Source organism: Myxine glutinosa, chromosome 1 (genome assembly GCF_964187855.1).
Source record: "Myxine glutinosa chromosome 1, kmMyxGlut1.1, whole genome shotgun sequence".
NCBI lineage: Eukaryota > Metazoa > Chordata > Myxini > Myxiniformes > Myxinidae > Myxine > Myxine glutinosa.
The window spans coordinates 66,480,560-66,500,009 of record NC_136261.1 but is presented as its reverse complement, the minus strand read 5'-3'; the positions used below and the strand labels follow the sequence as shown (position 1 = coordinate 66,500,009).

Below are 19,450 nucleotides of genomic sequence, written 5' to 3'. Positions count from 1 at the left end.
ATCCCAGCCGTTGTGTTCCTTTTCCTTCATTGATCTAGCGTAGCGCGACTAGTCAACGTTCGAGCATAATCGGGTAAACTGTGCAGACGTGGTCATACCAAACCGCTCGGTAAACTAACATCCACCACCGCGTCTGTAACAATATATATATATATATATATATATATATATATATATATATATGTATATACCGGTAAAATAGCTCTGCTTAAAGGATTGCCGGTACCACGAATGCCGGCACCGTGCACAAACCAATGGGATCAGTTACCGGTAAAATAGCTTTAACGTTTATGTTGCCGGTACCGGTTAAATATACCGCTCAATATTTAATTCCACCTTGTCGTACAGTGTGCAGCTCTGAAAATTCGCAACACACGTTTGGATTGAATCAGTACATAGGAATTAAAGGGAAACTGTTAACACCAAACGCCGTTCACACTCCGAACTGAATAACCTGTGGCTGTGGAATGTGGTTCGACTTTACATCGATCGTGGAAATGACAAAATATAATGAATGCACACGTGGAGTACCTCTTTATCAGAAGAGTATTCCGTGTCGTCCGAACCTGAATATTCCGTATCGTCCGAACCTGAATATTCCGTATCGTCCGAATCGGAATGTGCTTGATGAGCCATCTCATCACCAGATTCACGTATGATACAATACAAACGTTAAAAAAACCGAAAACACGTGCCCTCACTCAGACCACTTCCGGCTCAAAGTACAATTATTTTACAGACTTAATTTTACGCATTAGACGACATACTCATATAATAGTTCGCATATTTTACTCATAAATTTACTTATTGACGTATTTCATGCGAGGAAAGAGAAAAATGTCTGACGCTACAGCTATGTCTAAGTTATACACCGCTCCGGTTGTTTGCAATCCCCAGTACTGAAGTTGGTATCAACGAACAGGGAAAAATTAACGCAACTGTCTCTGCTTGTGTAAAGAGGACATAATTCTGCCAGGTTGACGGAAATAGATTGACCTTACAAAATGTTTCAAATACTGTACAGATCCATTCATTAAATCGAACCGTTTATCCTCCTGTTATAAATAAAAAGCATTTTGTGTACAGTATGTCTGTCTGTATGTGTCCATCTGTCTGTGTGTGAAATACCAATTGGGCCAAGTGTCACAAAACTTGACACATAGACCAAATTGACCTTCCTGTTGAACATCGAGGCTATTTGGTTTTTTATGATCATGATTTATGATGATATCGCTAAATTAATTCAAAATTCTATTGTGTTAGTTTGTGGGTGTGGCCTCGACATAACCCATTCCCTCTCCTCCCATTCCCGCATTCCCTTCAGCTCACACTTCAGAGCCGAAAACCATGAGAGTTTGGTTGCGGATACCTCGCCTGTGAGCGATCCCGAGCGAAGGCAAGCTATTGCGCAAACCGGTGAGGAGAAAGCGAGAAGGCAGATGCACAACCCTGGCATATACCTTCTTGACACGACTCCTCTGAGTGCCATCGGTGGCACCTGTCAAGCAGCTGAGGCCTTACAGCCTCTTGGGGAAAGCCAAATGGCCAGCTGTTCCAAAAATATGCCAAACAATGAAAATCAGTCACAGAAAATGACTAAAAGGCCACAGACTCCTTGTCGGCTGAGGCTGAAGTCTGTGCAGCCACACTGAGCAGCTGGAATGCGTGCTGAAAAGGATAACTGTAAAGCGCGGCGTTACGCGCGCTGCTTGTGAGCAAGGAGGAAGCGGACAAGCGGTAACATATGAACGTCTTTATTGTAAGACTACACTGTAACACTGAACTCTTCCGGGCTGGTCGCCCGGTGTATATCCTGAGGCCACGCCTACCCCTCGGGCGTGGCCACCGCCCACTTGGTGCGTGGAATGATGTCACCACGCCAGTGGGCTTTTGTGTCCGCCACACGCGCCCCCCCAGAATTCCCGCGCACCTGGAGGGCCAGTTTGCGGGGCAGACGAATGACCCGGCCGAAGCGCCCCCTGGCGATCGGCGGCGTCTGGGGTGCAGGGATACCAGGTGGGATGCCCCTGGCTGCCCCTGGGATGGGTGCAGGACCGGGGGGCGCCGTGGCGGCGGGGCTGGGCGGTGCCGGGGGTCCGCCCGCAGGAGGGCGGCCCCGACGTGGGGGTCGGGCCACTGGCGGTGGATGGTCCACATCGAGGTGGGCCGGCTTGAGGCGGTCTACCGAAACGCGGTCAGGAGTACCGCCGATGTCCAGGGTGAAGTGCTTCGCCCCGGTCTCCAGCACGCGGAAAGGCCCGTCGTACGGGGGCCGCAGTGGTGTCCGATGGGCATCGTGGCGGACGAAGACGTACTCCGCCGTGCGAAGCTCCGGGGCGACGTGCGTCGGTGGGTGCCCGTGGCATGCCGTTGGCACCGGGGCGAACCTCTGGGCGGTCTCTTGCAGAGCGGAGCGCTGCTGTGCCGCGGACCATGGTGCCGTGGAGTCGGGGAGGAACTCGCCCGGCACCCGCAGCGGTTGCCCGAAGACCAACTCCGCCGCGGATGCGCGCAGGTCCTCCTTGGGCGCCGTCCGGAGGCCCAGCAGGACCCAGGGGAGCCTGTCGACCCAGCCGCCGTCGCGGAGGGTGGCCCGGAGCACGGCCTTCAATGAGCGGTGAAATCGCTCACACAGGCCGTTAGCCTGGGGGTGGTAGGCCGTGGTTCGGTGCAGCCGGACCCCGAGCCCCTGCGCAACCGCCCCCCAGAGCTCCGAGGTGAACTGGGGGCCGCGGTCGGATGAGATGTCTGAGGGGGCGCCGAACCGGGCGACCCAGGTGGCGATGAAAGCCTGCGCGACATCGGCCGCCGTTGTCGACGCCAAGGGCACGGCCTCCGGCCACCGGGTGGTGCGGTCCACCATGGTGAGGACGTGGGTGAAACCCCGCGAGGGGGGCAGAGGTCCCACCAGGTCCACGTGGACGTGGTCAAACCGGCGTTCCGGCACCGTGAACGGGGCCAACGGGGCCTGGGTGTGCCGGTGCACCTTGGCGCGCTGGCACGCGAGGCATGTCCTGGCCCAGCCGCGGACGGCCTTCCGGAGGCCATGCCAGACGAACTTGTCGGCGATCAGCCTTTGGGAGGCCCTCGCGCCCGGATGGGACAGGCCGTGGATGGCGTCAAACACCTGGCGCTGCCAGCCCGCGGGCACAATGGGGCGAGGACGCCCGAGGGAGACGTCGCACAAGAGGGCCGCGCCCGCGCCGTCGAACGGCACCTCGGTGACGCGGAGGCCCGTGACGGCGGTCCGCAAGGCCTGGACGTCGGGGTCAGCGGCCTGGTCCGCTGCCATCCGGGCATAGTCGATGCCGAGGTGGACTGCGTGGGCGACGGCCCGGGAAAGGCAATCCGCCACCGGGTTGTCCTTCCCCGCGACGTGCTGGATGTCCGTCGTGTACTCGGACACGGCCGAGAGGTGACGCTGCTGCCGGGCCGACCACGGCTCGGTGACCTTGCCCATCGCGAAGATCAGCGGCTTGTGGTCGACGAAGGCAGTGAACGCCCGGCCCTCGAGCAGATGGCGGAAGTGCCTGACCGCCAAGTGAAGTCCGAGCAACTCGCGGTCGAAGGTACTGTAACGGCGTTCGGGCGGGCGAAGCTGCCGGCTAAAGAACGCCAGCGGTTGCCAAGCTCCACGCACCCATTGCTCGTGCACCGCGCCCACCGCGTAGTCCGAGGCATCGGTGGTGAGGGCGATCAGTGCATCGGGCGCCGGGTGCGCGAGCATGGTGGCGTTAGCCAAGGCGAGCTTCGCGCCCGTGAACGCCGTGTCCATCTGCTCGGTCCAGGTAACGTCGCCTTTGCCCGGCTTACCTCGGAGAGCTTCGTGCAGGGGGCGCAGGAGCTGGGCGATACGGGGCAGGAACCGATGGTAAAAGTTCACCATGCCCAGGAACTCCTGCAGCCCTCTGATCGTGCGGGGGCGCGGAAACCCCTTCACCGCCTCCACCTTGGCCGGCAGGGGGACGGCTCCGTGCCTGGTGACACGGTGCCCCAGAAAATCGATTGTGGCGGCGCCGAACCGGCACTTTGCGGGGTTCACAATCAGGCCATGCTGGCCCAGGCGTTCGAAGAGCGTGCGGAGGTGGCGTAGGTGCTCTTCGCGGGACGCGCTGGCGACGAGGATATCGTCCAGGTAGACGTAGATAAAATCCAAGTCGCGCAGGACGCTGTCCATCAGTCGCTGGAACGCCTGAGCCGCATTCTTCAGACCGAAGGGCATGCGCAGGAACTCGAAGAGTCGGAATGGCGTGATGACCGCCGTCTTCGGGACGTCCTCCGGCCTGACGGGGACCTGATGGTAGCCGCGTATGAGGTCCACCTTCGAGAAGAAGGACCTGCCCGCCAAACGGGCGGAAAAGTCCTGAATGTGGGGGACGGGGTAGCGGTCGGGAGTCGTGGCGTCATTGAGACGGCGATAGTCCCCGCACGGTCGCCATCCCCCGCCGGGCTTCGGCACGATGTGCAGCGGCGACGCCCAAGCGCTCTCTGAGCGCCGAACGATGCCGAGTCGCTCCAGGGTAGCGAACTCCGCTTTTGCCACCGCCAGCTTCGTCGGCTCGAGGCGGCGTGCCCGGGCGTAGACCGGTGGCCCGACGGTGGGGATGTGATGGGCCACCCCGTGCTTGACGGCCCCCGCCGAGAAGGTGGGCCGCGTGAGGGCCGGGAAGCCGGCGAGGAGGCGGGTGAATGCGTCCGCTGCCGGAAGCGTACAGACCAACGTGGCCGGAACCGAATCGTTCGGCAAGCCGCTTGGCAAGCCGCTCGTTGAGCTGGGCAACGCACATGCGAGCGAGCTGAACGTCTCGGCCTGGACAAGCCGTCTGCACTTGACGTCGACCAGGAGCCCATTAGCGCACAGGAAGTCCGCGCCAAGCAGTGCCATGGGCACATCGGCGGTGACGAACGTCCATCGGAAAACCTGCCCTCCAAACCGCAGAGAGAGGCAGCGTTTTCCGTACGTACGGATGGGCGTCCCGTTCGCGGCAAGCAGTGCGGGGCCCCCACCCGCGGCGTGCTTGTCTGACGTGCCGGCGGGAATGACACTCACCTGTGCTCCCGTGTCGCACAGGTAACGGCGCCCGGAGAAGGTGTCCGTTATGAACAGCAGGCTGCTCGAACGGCCGGCGCTCATCGCCACAATTGAGCGCCGGCCCGGGCGTTTCCCGACCCGTTGAAGGAGCACGGCGGATGACACCGCCGAGCTTCGTGGCCGAACTTGGCGTGGAACCAGCACCAGGTGGTGGAGCTGGAGGAGCGCGGCTGGCTCCGCCAGGCCGGTGGAGTCGACGGGTTTCCCCGCGGTGGCGGTTTTCGCTGCGGCGGTGGGCGGGGCGTGGCGGCGTTCACGAGGTGTGTATCAGCATGCTGCTGAAACTCAGCGTGCTGTAGAAGATGATGCTGTGGAACAGCAGCGTCGAAGGCCGTGACGGCCACGCCAACGCTCGCCCGCGTGTCCGAAGCGGCGAAGTACTTGTCCGCCTCGGCCGCCAATGCTCGGGGTTCCGTTAGCCCGGTCCCGGCCAACGCGAGGCGAACCTGCGCTGGAAGTTGGCGACGGAAAAGCGCCCGGAATAGCGAACCGGGGGCTTCGTCGCCCAACAGTGACAGCATATGGTCCATTCGGACCGACGGGCACGTCTCACCGAGCTCGGGGAGATCCAGGAGGCGGTCAGCCCGTGCGTCGTCCGTGAGGCTGAACGTGGCTAGGAGTAGCCGCTTGAGTGCCTCGTACTTGTGGCCGTCCGGTGGGTGGCGAAGGACGGACACAACTCGAGCGGCCGTGCCGGGCCCGAGGGAGGCGACGACATGGCAGTAGCGCAGGTCGTCATTGGTGAGGCGCCGAAGCTGAAATTGGGCTTCGGCTTGAACGAACCAGACCTCGGCCTGGGCCTCCCAAAATTCGGGAAGTTTAATCGGCATTGACTTGTCGTTGGCCATTGCAATGGCGTCGTGTTCGGAAGGATCGCTACGGCAGATCCAACGTCGAGGGTCACCAGTAAAGCGCGGCGTTACGCGCGCTGCTTGTGAGCAAGGAGGAAGCGGACAAGCGGTAACATATGAACGTCTTTATTGTAAGACTACACTAACACTGAACTCTTCCGGGCTGGTCGCCCGGTGTATATCCTGAGGCCACGCCTACCCCTCGGGCGTGGCCACCGCCCACTTGGTGCGTGGAATGATGTCACCACGCCAGTGGGCTTTTGTGTCCGCCACAACTGCACCTTTTCCAGTGAAGAAGAGGATCCTTGCTTCACGATAGGACAGAGATCTACACCAAAGCTAAAAAAAGGTGGCGCCTGTTGTACAACCAACAACCAATTCCAGATGAATCAAAGAAGATTAAATTAACAGAGCTGGAACTTAGAGAAGGAAATCATCCTCCACAGCAAAGCATATTCTGTGCATGAAGCATGGGGGACTAACGGTAAAGGAGAAAGATTTATGAACCAGTTTAATTAATTTTCATAATTTGATTCATAAATAATGATTCTTTACCAAAAAAAAAGGTGGAGAGTTTGAGTTCTGGGAGAACTTCCTCTCATCTTCTGAAACCTGCAAATGTAGACAACAACCAATGACACCTGTGTGAGAACCACGCTGTCCCGTTGAGATCCCTCCCCACTGAGGTAAGCACCTTCCCTCCTTCCAGGGAACTGCTGCTTCATCAGGATGAAGATGGGTGTTTGGTTTGGCCAGTTAATATATGGTTTAACCTCAAACAAACTGCAAACTAATGCTGGCAGACGGGACACCTAGTTTAACGTCCCTGTCCGAGGAATTGATGAATTATCTTGTCTGTGAAACACCCTGGTGACAATTTATAGCCTTGCTGAGATTCGACCCAAAATAAACAGCTCACAGGGTAGTGCACATACTCTATATAAGCTAACGCTAACCTGCCATATTCAAGAGACAATGACAAGGGAAAAGGTACATAATGCCCTATTTTCATAGGATATTTGATGGCCCACAATAAAATTCAGATTTTTAACGATACCCACGACGTTGTGTTATAGACTGCGGCACCCTCAGCTCACACATCAGAACTACAACCACGTTAGAGTTGGTTTCGATAAAACCAACACTTTTCCAACTCGGTATCAGGGACTACAGAAGTACCTATCAGCTCGGTGAGATGGTGTGGTTTTTCAATGGCAAACTTTCGCCAAATTGCCATTGCATCCCAAGTCAGAGGAGGCAGAGGAGTAATTTGGAATTTGGCGAGCATGACAGCACAATGTTTGCTTCTTCGTTTGTATGCAGCACAAGGCTGTGGAGTAGCATCATTAGCTGACCGGAGATGTGCCGCTGAGGAAATGCCCTCCCACTGGTTACGGCAAGAATTTGGAATTTGGCCATGGTGCCGCCGATAGGTTGCCCACTCTACACGAAGGTTACAGTGGGGGATCTTTAATGTCCACCAATGAATGCTGGCAGGCGGTACGCCCGCTTAACATCCATCCGAGGAATGGCACACATATTAATGAATCACCCGGCCTGTGAAACACCAGGATGAGCGTTTATAGGTGGGCCACGAATCAAACCCAGACCCGACAGCTTAGAGGTGAGTCTGCTGCATACCTCTGGGCCTCCTGTCAGCCCATTGGTAATACTAACAGACAAGGACACCCAGCTCAATGTCCATCCAGGGTAAAGCGCACTATGTGATGAAACACTCTGCCTGAAAAATCTTACACTAAGGTGACAGTTTAGTCAGATCTCGAAATGCATTTAGAACCATCCGACAAACTCGAGTTGTTCATCTCACTTTGATTCCAACGAAGGCAAAGGAAGGGAATGCAAAAGAGCACAAGATGAGTCATGAAAAATTCTGGAACCATGCAGATGCAAAAAATGTTGATGACCCATTTAAGCTGACATTTTTGGAGAGAATGTTGTATATCTGAGAAATTCCATCAAGTCTCTGAAATGTCGAAAAATCCCAAAATTTTGGGGAGAGGGGAGAGGGAGGGGGAGAGGGAGAAGAGAAGTAGAAGAGACATCAGCCATGTTTCTCAACTCAAGTTATGGCACCTGCAAAATTACTCTCAATTTAAAAAAGAATTTTAACCTGTTGAACCCAAGTTGGAAATAGTTCCATCTTTGAATTACAGTCTAAAATTGTGTAAGTTTTGGTTGAAATCCCTTTCGTGGTTCTCAAGTTATAGTAACAAGAAAACCAAAACAGAGGAATGCACGGACAGCGGGAGGGACAACATGCCTCTGGTCTTCAGCTGCAGTCATAAAAAATTGCAATTCAAAAATAAAAATAAAAAGAAGTGAAAACAACTTTTACTTATGTTGTCAAAAAACAAACAAAACAGCATTTTATTTCCAAAGATAATTTAACACGAAAAGGACAAAAACATTCCCTTTAAAATGTACACCACAAAGAGCAAGAAAAATATTTGCTTCAAGCTGTTTTGATGCAAGACAGAATTGAAATAATAACTTTTAGTGCATTTACAGTATCATTCGTCCAAGTATAACAAAAAGGTAAAAGTTAAAAATGGCGTTTGCAAATACTTGCGGTGAAGGATTGTGGATTTCAAACCCAATTTGATCATGCTGGTAAAAGCCGCGCGCATTGGGTGGGGTTCAAAAGCATGCAGAGCGAGCTTGGGATGTGGGCAATCGCATGCGAGGGGATTTTGGCAGAAATGATACTGGGATTCTCATCCCATTGCAACTATTATATTGCCAAAAAGTGTCCTGTACCATGCAACTTCAAAGATGAACTTTCTCGTGTTCCGCATCGGGTTTAAAGCACCAATTAGGCGACAAAACAGGCCAAAAAGAAAAAGGGGGTGCAGAGCGAGCTTGGGATGTGGGCAATCGCATGCGAGGGGATTTTGGCAGAAATGATACTGGGATTCTCATCCCATTGCAACTATTATATTGCCAAAAAGTGTCCTGTACCATGCAACTTCAAAGATGAACTTTCTCGTGTTCCGCATCGGGTTTAAAGCACCAATTAGGCGACAAAACAGGCCAAAAAGAAAAAGGGGGTGCAGGATCGGAGAGTTCCGGGAGATAAAAGGCTCGGAATCCTGAAACGAGACCTCAGCAGTTGACAACAAAACACAAGAATTGTCAATGTTGAATCTCCACACTAGTGCTGTTGTGCATTTTCAAATCCAACAAGTGGTCACCAATACTGACACAGCTCATTTGATCAAGGTTCGCTGTACACAGAAAAAGGGGTTTGGGCATTCACAGGTAAATAAGAGCAAGGGAGACTCGATTTAAAGCCTCGAAAGGAAATTTTTCAATTTTTCAAAAGTAAACTTGAATAATGTCATTGCATCCGTCAAGTGTTTGGCAGACATTAAAATCCCCCCATTTTAAAGGAAAGGCAATGAACATAGGTCAGCAGGTCCGTGCCAGTGAGAGCAATGAAGGCAGACGTATCCCAGAGTTGGACTTTTCTGCAATGTCAAAACGGCAGGAAAATTTCACCACGAGAACTAAAAGCAGATCTAGAGGATGCGAGGGAAGTTTATCGCTTCCAGAGTCTGTTCCATGTAAAATGCGAATGATGACAGTTTTAAGAGGCCCTGGATTTGGGGAAAAACCAATGTCACAAATGAGAATCACCCTGAGCTCTTCGAACGTGCTTGGAAGCTCAAAGGGATTAAAACTAGTCTCGCTCTGGTAAGCTGGACTGCGGGTGACTGAAGAGTACAGCATGCAGACCTGGGCGCATCTTCTCGGCAATTGCCATGATGACGGCAAGGGTCCCCTCCCCTGTCAAGTCCAAATCGGCCTTGAGCTGCCACAAAGACCGCAGCGGTCGTTTTCCTCGTTGTCTGTCAGGAGGTAGAAAACATGTGCTAGTACAGTATGTCAAAACAAGTACCTTCTCGTGCATTTTCTTTAATACAAGGGCCTGGTGGGAAATATAATAGTAGCCCGGTGTTGGCTTAGCGGTTAGGGTGCCGGCTTGGGATCCTAGGATCCTGGGTTCGAATCCCGGTCGATCGCTGAATTAACGCCAGGGGGGTTGACTCAGCCTGTCATCCTTCCGAGGTCGGCTAATTGAGTACCAGCTTGATGGGATGAATGATCCCGGTGTGTATCCCGGTTTAGAATAGGTACACCGTATCCCTGCGCATCGGCAGAGCGTGACCAAGGGTTGGCGCCAGGAAGGGCATCCGGCCCTAAAAACATTGCCTCAAACAGGGAACCATGATTGTCATGGGGCCCGCAAGGCTAACCCCCGCTCTAGCGGGGAAAATGGCCTTAAAACGATCATTCATTCATTCACAAGGGCCAAGGCTCGCAATGCAGCTGCTGACACACAGACACACAGACACAGACACACGCACAGACACACGCACAGACATAGACCTCCCCGGGATACTCTGCGTAACAGCGACATCACAGCAATTGCGCCATTTTTCTCACTGCACTCAGCATGGCATTCCCTCAGGAGGAATTTCCTCTTCCCCATGGATGCCAACAAGTGGGGATTGTCCGTGCTATATCCTTTTAAATGCTGAACACCAACAAAGGAAGCAGGACGTACCATTTTTAAAATGAGGAGGTAGTGTAAAAATATCTGCATACCTTTACAAAGTTATCATGCATGACGAAACCAACAATTTCGAGCAATTCCACATTCAAATTTTCGTTTGGAAATGTGGCTTGCAGAACTTGCAATGAAACAATTCTCAAATCAAACAAAGCACGACTGCCAAACTTTTTCTAAAGGTGAACGAAACAGTTGCATCGAGTCGAGCAAGACGTCTCACGTTTCATTCTTCACATACTCCAGAAGGATCAGCGCTTTGCGCTGTAGCATCAGTATGAACTGCGCAAGCAGCATGCGCTGTCCAGCTCCGTCACTTACCAGGGATACCTAGACATGGGCATATTGAATGGACTTTTACAGCATGAATGCATTACCATCATCGTCAATATTTTATGGAGATATAATCTAGTTTTCAAAGTCAGGCAGAGGCAAAAGCGAACCAAGAGACAGAGGCGAACCGAGAGACAGACAGGGAGGCAGAGAGAAAGGGGGCAGGGGCTGATGGGGCGAAGAGGGAGAGGGTGGCAAGGAGGGAGAGGGTGGCAAGGAGGGAGAGGGTGGCAAGGAGGGAGAGGGTGGCAAGGAGGGAGAGGGTGGCAAGGAGGGAGAGGGTGGCAAGGTGGGAGAGGGTGGCAAGGAGGGAGAGGACGGAGATGGCAAGGGCAAGGGCAGAGATGGCGAGTGCGAGGGCGGAGATGGTGAGGGAGAGGGCGGAGATGGCGAGGGCTGAGATGGCGAGGGTGGAGAGCACAGAGATGGCGAGGGCGGGGATGGCGAGGACGGGGATGGCGAGGGCGGGGATGGCGAGGGCGGGGATGGCGAGGGCGGGGATGGCAAGGGTTTAGAGGGCAGTGAAGGCGAGGCCGGAGAGGACGAGTGTGGAGAGGGTGTGGACGGAGAGGGAGAAGACGGAGAGGGAGAGGGCGGAGAGGGCGGAGAGGGTGAGGGCGGAGAGGGCGAGGGCAGAGAGGGTGAGGGCGAGGGCGGAGAGGACGAGGGCAGAGGGGGCGAGGGCAGAGAGGGCGAGGGCAGAGAGGGTGAGGGCAGAGAGGGCAAGGGCAGAGAGGGCGAGGGCAGAGGACGTGGGAGGAGAGGGCGCGGGAGGAGAGGGGAGGCTGCGGAGATGTGTCATGATGCATCATGCATCATGCGTCATGCATGCAGAGAGGACACGGTCGGAGAGGGAGAGGGTGAGGACAGAGAGGGAGAGAGCGAGGGTGGAGAGAGCGAGGATGGAGAGGGCGAGGGTGGAGAGGGCGAGGGTGGAGATGGCGAGGATGGAGAGGGCGAGGATGTAGAGGGCGAGGGCAGAGAGGGCGAGGGTGGAGAGGGCGAGGGTGGAGAGGGCGAGGGTGGAGAGGGCGAGGGTGGAGAGGCTGAGGGTGGAGAGGGCGAGGGTGGAGACGGCGAGGGTGGAGAGGGCGAGGGCGGAGAAGGCGATGGTGGAGAGGGCGAGGATGGAGAGGGTGAGGACAAAGAGGGAGAGGGTGAGGGTGAGGGCAAAGAGGGTGAGGGCAAGGAGGACGAGGGTGGAAAGGGTGAGGCCAGACTGGGTGAGGGCAGAGATGGCGAGGGCGGAGAGGGCGAGGGCAGAGAGGGCGAGGGCAGAGAGGACGTGGGAGGAGAGGGCGTGGGAGGAGAGGGCGCGGGAGGAGAAGGGAGGCTCCGGAGATGCGTCATGATGCATCATGCGTCATGCATGTGGAGAGGGCACGGTCGGAGAGGGAGAGGGTGTGGACAGAGAGGAAGAGAGCGAGGCCGGAGAGGACGAGGGTGGAGAGGTGGAGGGTGGAGAGGGCGAGGATGGAGAGGGCGAGGATGGAGAGGGCGAGGATGGAGAGGGCGAGGATGGAGAGGGCGAGGATGGAGAGGGCGAGGATGGAGAGGGCGAGGATGGAGAGGGCGAGGATGGAGAGGGCAAGGATGGAGAGGGCGAGGGCGGCGAGGGCGGGGACAGAGAGGGCGAGGGCAGAGAGGGCAAGGGCAGAGAGGGCAAGGGCAGAGAGGGCAAGGGCAGAGAGGGCAAGGGCAGAGAGGGCGAGGGAGGAGAGGGCGCGGGAGGAGAGGGGAGGATGCGGAGATGTGTCATGATGCATCATGCATGCAGAGAGGGCACGGTCGGAGAGGGAGAGGGTGAGGACAGAGAGGGAGAGAGTGAGGGTGGAGAGAGCGAGGGTGGAGAGGGCGAGGGTGGAGAGGGCATGGGAGGAGAGGGCGCGGGAGGAGAGGGCGCGGGAGGAGAGGGCGCGGGAGGAGAGGGGAGGATGCGGAGATGTGTCATGATGCATCATGCATGCAGAGAGGGCACGGTCGGAGAGGGAGAGGGTGAGGACAGAGAGGGAGAGAGTGAGGGTGGAGAGAGCGAGGGTGGAGAGGGCGAGGGTGGAGAGGGCGAGGGTGGAGAGGGCGAGGGTGGAGAGGGCGAGGGTGGAGAGGGCGAGGGTGGAGAGGGCGAGGGTGGAGAGGGCGAGGGTGGAGAGAGGGCGAGGGCAGAGAAGGCGAGGGCAGAGAAGGCGATGGTGGAGATGGCAAGGATGGAGAGGGTGAGGGCAAAGAGGGTGAGGGCAAGGAGGACTAGGGCAAGGAGGACGAGGGCAAGGAGGACGAGGGCAAGGAGGACGAGGGCAAGGAGGACGAGGGTGGAAAGGGTGAGGCCAGACTGGGTGAGGGCAGAGATCGCGAGGGCGGAGAGGGCGAGGGCGGAGAGGGCGAGGGCAGAGAGGGCGAGGGCAGAGAGGGCAAGGGCAGAGAGGGCGAGGGCAGAGAGGGCGAGGGCAGAGAGGGCGAGGGCAGAGAGGACGAGGGCAGAGAGGGCGAGGGCAGAGAGGACGAGGGCAGAGAGGACGTGGGAGGAGAGGGCATGGGAGGAGAGGGCATGGGAGGAGAGGGCGCGGGAGGAGAGGGCGCGGGAGGAGAGGGCGCGGGAGGAGAGGGCGCGGGAGGAGAGGGGAGGATCCGGAGATGCGTCATGATGCATCATGCGTCATGCATGCCGAGAGGGCACAGTCGGAGAGGGGTAGGGTGTGGACAGAGGGAGAGAGCGAGGCCGGAGAGGGCGAGGGTGGAGAGGTGGAGGGTGGAGAGGGCGAGGATGGAGAGGGCGAGGGTGGTGAGGGCGAGGGTGGTGAGGGCGAGGGTGGTGAGGGCGAGGGTGGTGAGGGCGAGGGTGGTGAGGGCAAGGGTGGAGAGGGCGAGGGCGGAGAAGGCGATGGTGGAGAGGGCAGGATGGAGAGGGTGAGGGCAAAGAGGGTGAAGGCAAAGAGGACTAGGGTGGAAAGGGTGAGGCCAGACTGGGTGAGGGCAGAGATGGCGAGGACGGACTGGGCGAGGGGAGAGATGGCGAGGGCGAACTGGACGAGGACAGACTGGGTGAGGGTGGAGATGGTGAGTGCTGAGATGGCGAGGGTGGAGATGGCCATGTAGGATAGTGCCTGGCTGGACAGTGCGAGAAAAGGGCCAAGTGTGCGAGGGCATCAGCCCACGGGTCCTAAAATTCTGCTCGGCCGATCTTTCACACCCTCTCTCAATTCTCCTTGCCCTCTCTTTTTCTCAAGGTCATCTGTCATCATCATGGAAATCAGCCAACATCACCGTTTTACACAAAAATGGTGCAAAAAATATCCTTGCAACGACAGACCAATCAGCCTGCTCACAATTATCAGCAAAGTCATCATCGCTTCAGATATCAAATCCTTCCTCTTCTCCAATGGCTTGATCTCGGATCATCAATTTGGATTCAGACCAGGTCATTATACTCTGGACATGCTGCTTCTGCTGTCTCAACAATGGATGGAGGTCCTTAATGCCAAACAGGAAATCAGAGCTGTCTCCCTTGACATATCACGTGCCTTCGATACAGTCTGGCACCCAGCTCTGCTCACCAAACTCTACTCCTATGGTATACATGGAAATCTCCACGCATGGCTTGCGGACTTCCTCTCTGGTCGTAGTCAACGTGTGGCCCTGAATGGATTTCTCTCATCGCCCCTTCCTGTTCAGGCTGGAGTTCCCCAAGGCAGTGTTCTGGGCCCTCTGCTTTTTCTTGTCTTCATCAGTGATCTCTTCGACTCTCTGAAAAATCTTCTCTATCTCTTTGCTGATGACTCCACTCTCTGCCGCTCCATACCTCCTCCCTCAGATCAGCAGTCTGCAGCCCTCCTCACTCTCTGCAGACCTGGACAAAATCACAGACTGGTCAAACAAGTGGAACATGTCTTTCAATCCTGACAAATCTAACACTCTTACAATGTCTCTCTGAAAAGATTGTCTGGAAAACCCTCCCATCTACTTTCTGAACAATCCTCTCCAAGAAGTTCTGTCACTCAAGCTTTTGGGTCTCACTATCTGCCATGATCTTTCCTGGGAAAACCACATTTCCAAGCTGGCCTCCAAAGCCAATGGCCGACTGGGCATCCTCCATCGTGTGAAGTCCTTCCTTGGAACACCTGAGCTCCTCACCAAATACAAAGATTTCATCCGCAGCTCAATGGAATACTGTTCTCCCCTCTGTGCTGGTGCTCCTGCCTCACACGTAGCTCGGCTTCACGCTGCAGAAACCAAATCTTTCAGAATCATTGGAATCTCCCACGACGAAGCCGATTCTGAGGACCTTTCACTCACTCACTGCAGGCAGATTGGTGGTCTTTCTGTCTTCTACAGACTCCTCTCCGGTCTCGCTCCCCCAGCACTGTCTATGCTCTGTCCCCCAAATATTCATTCAGGTCGCACAAGATCTGCCAGCAACCCTCTTATGGTTAAATTGCCAAAATCAAGACTCTCTGCTCACCTTCACTCTTTCATTCCTCTTTTCTCCCACCACTGTAACAAACTCCCTCACTCTCTTCAATCCCACTCCCCCCCCCTCCAGGTCTTTGAAACAGCTGTTCACCACCATCTCTTGTCTTACCCCATCCAAAACCTTGATCTTTTCTACCCCTGGTAATTCACCTCAGATCCACCTTTTTGAAATACCGACTTCATTCCTGAAAGTCCTAGCAGTGTCCATTTGTTTTATACCTCTCTCGGCCCCACCCTCCCCTGCCCCACCCCCGCCCACCCAAGCCATCTACCTCCCACAGATCTGCCGATGTTCCTGTTCTCTACCATTTTTGTGCTTGTGTGCTTCCCCTTCTCTCTCCCCATCTTGTCTCCCTCTCCCTTTATTATATGTTTTATGTGGCCGTTTATGTTTTTTGTGATTAATGTTAGCTCTTACACGAGCCTCAATCTTGTATACAAACAAAAAAAAAGTGTGGAGAGGGTGAACAGTGCAAGTGCGGACAGGGTAAGGGAGAGGCAGTGCAAGAATGGTAGCCTCAAGTACGAGGGTTCCATTAGGCAAAGCAAGCAGTGGTTTTCCTGTGGATGTTTAATTAAATAACGCCATGCATTACTTTTGTTACAATAATTTGAATAAGAATGCAAGTGTTACACTCTTGGTGCATACAGGGTAATTGGTAGATCAACAGATGTGTATGTCTATATATATATATATATCTGTGAGAAATAGTAGAAACTCCACAGTACGAGCAGGGCGTCTCATTTGTATTAAAGAAATAATCGGGAGATTAAATCAGACGCGGACGGAGCTTCAGGACGGTCGATCTTTAATTCTCGACAAGCTTTCGACCAACAAAGGTCTTCTTCTTAGTCATCCCCAAGTTCAACAAAGGTCTCTTCCGCTGAGCTTGGGGGTCGACGAAGAAGAAGACCTTTGTTGGTCGAAAGCTTTTCGAGAATTAAAGATCGACCGTCCTGAAGCTACGTCCGCGTCTGATTTAATCTCCCGATTATTTATATATATATATATTTGACATTGAACAATCTGATGCATAACAAAGACAATCGTAAACATAGGCAAAAGGCAGTGGAGGAAGACATTGGTAAGGCCATTTGTCGACAATGGACAAACATGTGGTGCATGGGTTTTGAAACTTGTTTTCACACTTCAGTGGCGAGGGATTGAAATGGGAATTCCAACAGGCTAAAACAAGGTTAAACTGGAACGGCACTCGGTAGCGAGAATACCTCCACCCGGGTGAACAGTTCACGTTTTGTATCCCACTAATCGGCCAGATCTGGATTCGGACCTGAAGCAAAATCGAATCGGCTTGTTCTCGTCACACACCAAACCTCTCCACCAAGTTTTGTCCAAATCCGTCCACAACTTTTTGAAATGTCGTGCTATATATCGTTTTTGGCCCCATCACTCAATGGTGAAGAATCACTTGAAAATTCTCGGATCCAGAAGCACTGGAGATTTGAACATGTATTTGTACACATCCTCTCCCCCTCTGGCTGGTTCATGCTATCTATTGGTCGAGGCAATCCCCCAAATGGTGCGATGGCTCGATTCGAAACCACGTGTGAGGAATGGGAAGAGACTACTTCATTGACTTCCCAGCACCAGTTCGGAGATTGGGAGGGAATTAAACAGTGATGGTGTTGCAGCAGTAAAATCGACACCGAGCGATTGAGGAGGGACGTCGTGGTTGTCCTGCTTTTGGAGTTGCAAACAATTTTGTACCACAACCGGTTTCTGAACTATGTTGCACCATTGTTCAAAGCAATACATCAGTTATTTCATTGAAATGCTTTCTGAAGGTTCTTAAATAGCTCGTTGTGTATTTACGTGATGATGCCTTTGCAATGGTATCTCGGATGATTCCTGAATTTCAAGACGTAACAGAGGCGCATGATGGATAGTATGTTTGCCTCTTCAAGTAAGAACCCAGGTTCAATTGTTCAGGCGGAATGGAACCTTCTGCAAGTTTCCTTCCTCCAAATACCTCTGTTGACCGCACGGTAAGTGGGATTCGGTTTGTCGTTCAATTGGTGCATTGCTTTCTGAAGCAATAGATATGCTATTCGAGACAGAAAGTGGCAAGGCCTTCATGAATATTCCTCGACACATCTCGTATGCGAATAACCATTTTCAACTACTGAAATAATTAAATAATAAATAAAAGCAATAAAACCAAGGGTGCTGGATCAGCAACATCCTTTCACCTCTGCAACAAAGCTCCCAACCAATGGGTCACTCCAACGAACTTCCTGGAAGATGTTTCTGTTGAAAAAATAAGGCAGAGGAGGGAGGCTAGCATTTGATCAAATGCCTGAATTAGCTTGTAGGTACTTCTTCAATTATTGTGAGGTTTATGCCACAAAGTGAAGGCGACCGAATATGGTCAGAAGACTTACAGCTTGTCAGTGTTCGATGCCAATGAAAGCTGCTGCTGATTATGCCAAGAACAGGCGAGCTCAGCATGAAAAAGTTGTTCACGTCGCATGTGATGCTCGTGGACTGGTGATGTCTGTCGAACCTCGCCTGGGGGGTCTACATCCACAAGGGAGCTGGGCAGTGGTGCACAGACCAGCCGGCGAAAGGGCAGCGTCACTGTCCCCGCAGAATCCTTGGTACCAACAGGAAGAAATCCAATAATGGCAAAATTATATTAGCATAATATTTGATCATTGTCCTCCTTCATTCACAACACATCTTATAACTTGCTTGGGAGAATGAAGCAAACGGGTTACACTATGGACAGGTGTAAAAGGAGAGGAGGCAGGGATCGAGGGAGAGGAGGCAGGGATCGAGGGAGAGGATGCACGGATCGAGGGAGAAGAGGCAGGGATCGAGGGAGAGGAGGCAGGGATCGAGGGAGAGGAGGCAGGGATCGAGGGAGAGGAGGCAGGGATCGAGGGAGAGGAGGCAGGGATCGAGGGAGAGGAGGCAGGGATCGAGGGAGAAGAGGCAGGGATCGAGGGAGAGGAGGCAGGGATCGAGGGAGAGGAGGCAGGGATCGAGGGAGAGGAGGCAGGGATCGAGGGAGAGGAGGCAGGGATCGAGGGAGAGGAGGCAGGGATCGAGGGAGAGGAGACAGGGGCAGAGGGAGAGGAGACAGGGGCAGAGGGAAAGGAGACAGGGGCAGAGGGAAAGAAGACGGGGCAGAGGGAAAGAAGACGGGGCAGAGGGAGAGGATACAGGGGCAGAGGGAGAGGAGACAGGGGTGGAGGGAGGGGAGGCAGGGATCGAGGGAGAGGAGGCAGGGATCGAGGGAGAGGAGGCAGGGATCGAGGGAGAAGAGGCAGGGATCGAGGGAGAAGAGGCAGGGATCGAGGGAGAGGAGGCAGGGATCGAGGGAGAGGAGGCAGGGATCGAGGGAGAGGAGGCAGGGATCGAGGGAGAGGAGGCAGGGATCGAGGGAGAAGAGGCAGGGATCGAGGGAGAAGAGGCAGGGATCGAGGGAGAAGAGGCAGGGATCGAGGGAGAAGAGGCAGGGATCGAGGGAGAAGAGGCAGGGATCGAGGGAGAAGAGGCAGGGATCGAGGGAGATGAGGCAGGGATCGAGGGAGAGGAGGCAGGGATCGAGGGAGAGGAGGCAGGGATCGAGGGAGAGGAGGCAGGGATCGAGGGAGAGGAGGCAGGGATCGAGGGAGAGAAGGCAGGGATCGAGGGAGAGGAGGCAGGGATCGAGGGAGAGGGGGCAGGGATCGAGGGAGAGGAGGCAGGGATCGAGGGAGAAGAGGCAGAGACAGAAGAGTCGAGAGAGGCTGCAGGGGTGCAACAACAGGAGGCAGGGGGAGAGGAGAGGGAGAGGGACAGGGAGAGGAGACAGGGGCAGAGGGAGAGGGTGAGGGTGAGGAGAGAAGACAGGGGCTGAGGGAGAGGGAGATGGAGAGGAGACAGGGGCAGAGGGAGAGGAGACAGGGGCAGAGGGAGAGGAGACAGGGGCAGAGGGAGAGGAGACAGGGGCAGAGGGAGAGGAGACAGGGGCAGAGGGATAGGAGACAGGGGCAGAGGGATAGGAGACAGGGGCAGAGGGAGAGGAGACAGGGGCAGAGGGAGAGGAGACAGGGGCAGAGGGAGAGGGAGAGGAGACAGGGGCAGAGGGAGAGGGAGAAGGAGAAGGA

At 54.7% G+C, this 19,450-nt stretch overlaps 3 protein-coding genes across 3 annotated transcripts in view; all 3 read right to left on the bottom strand.

The window, feature by feature from the left end:
- The window catches only part of EBNA1BP2 (EBNA1 binding protein 2), a 44,445-nt gene extending 43,706 nt beyond the window's left edge, over positions 1-739 (bottom strand). The window contains exon 1 of the mRNA XM_068112579.2: positions 532-739. Coding sequence (XP_067968680.2) covers positions 532-636 — 105 coding nt within the window. The 5' untranslated portion in view covers positions 637-739. The remainder of the gene's footprint in view (positions 1-531) is intronic.
- A 7,528-nt stretch (positions 740-8,267) lies between these two features.
- C9orf72 (C9orf72-SMCR8 complex subunit) overlaps positions 8,268-19,450 on the bottom strand; it is a 37,560-nt gene continuing 26,377 nt past the window's right edge. Inside the window, exons 7-10 of the mRNA XM_068112566.2 lie at positions 17,738-17,949; positions 17,546-17,603; positions 10,758-10,864; positions 8,268-9,812 (exon numbers count right to left, since the gene is read on the bottom strand). Coding sequence (XP_067968667.2) covers positions 9,644-9,812; positions 10,758-10,864; positions 17,546-17,603; positions 17,738-17,949 — 546 coding nt within the window. The 3' untranslated portion in view covers positions 8,268-9,643. The remainder of the gene's footprint in view (positions 9,813-10,757; positions 10,865-17,545; positions 17,604-17,737; positions 17,950-19,450) is intronic.
- LOC144889749 (uncharacterized) lies at positions 10,864-11,665 on the bottom strand (the record flags this gene model as incomplete). The annotated part of the gene is made up of 1 exon (XM_078770937.1): positions 10,864-11,665. A coding segment is annotated over one exon (723 nt), but the record flags the coding sequence as incomplete, so codon positions are not given.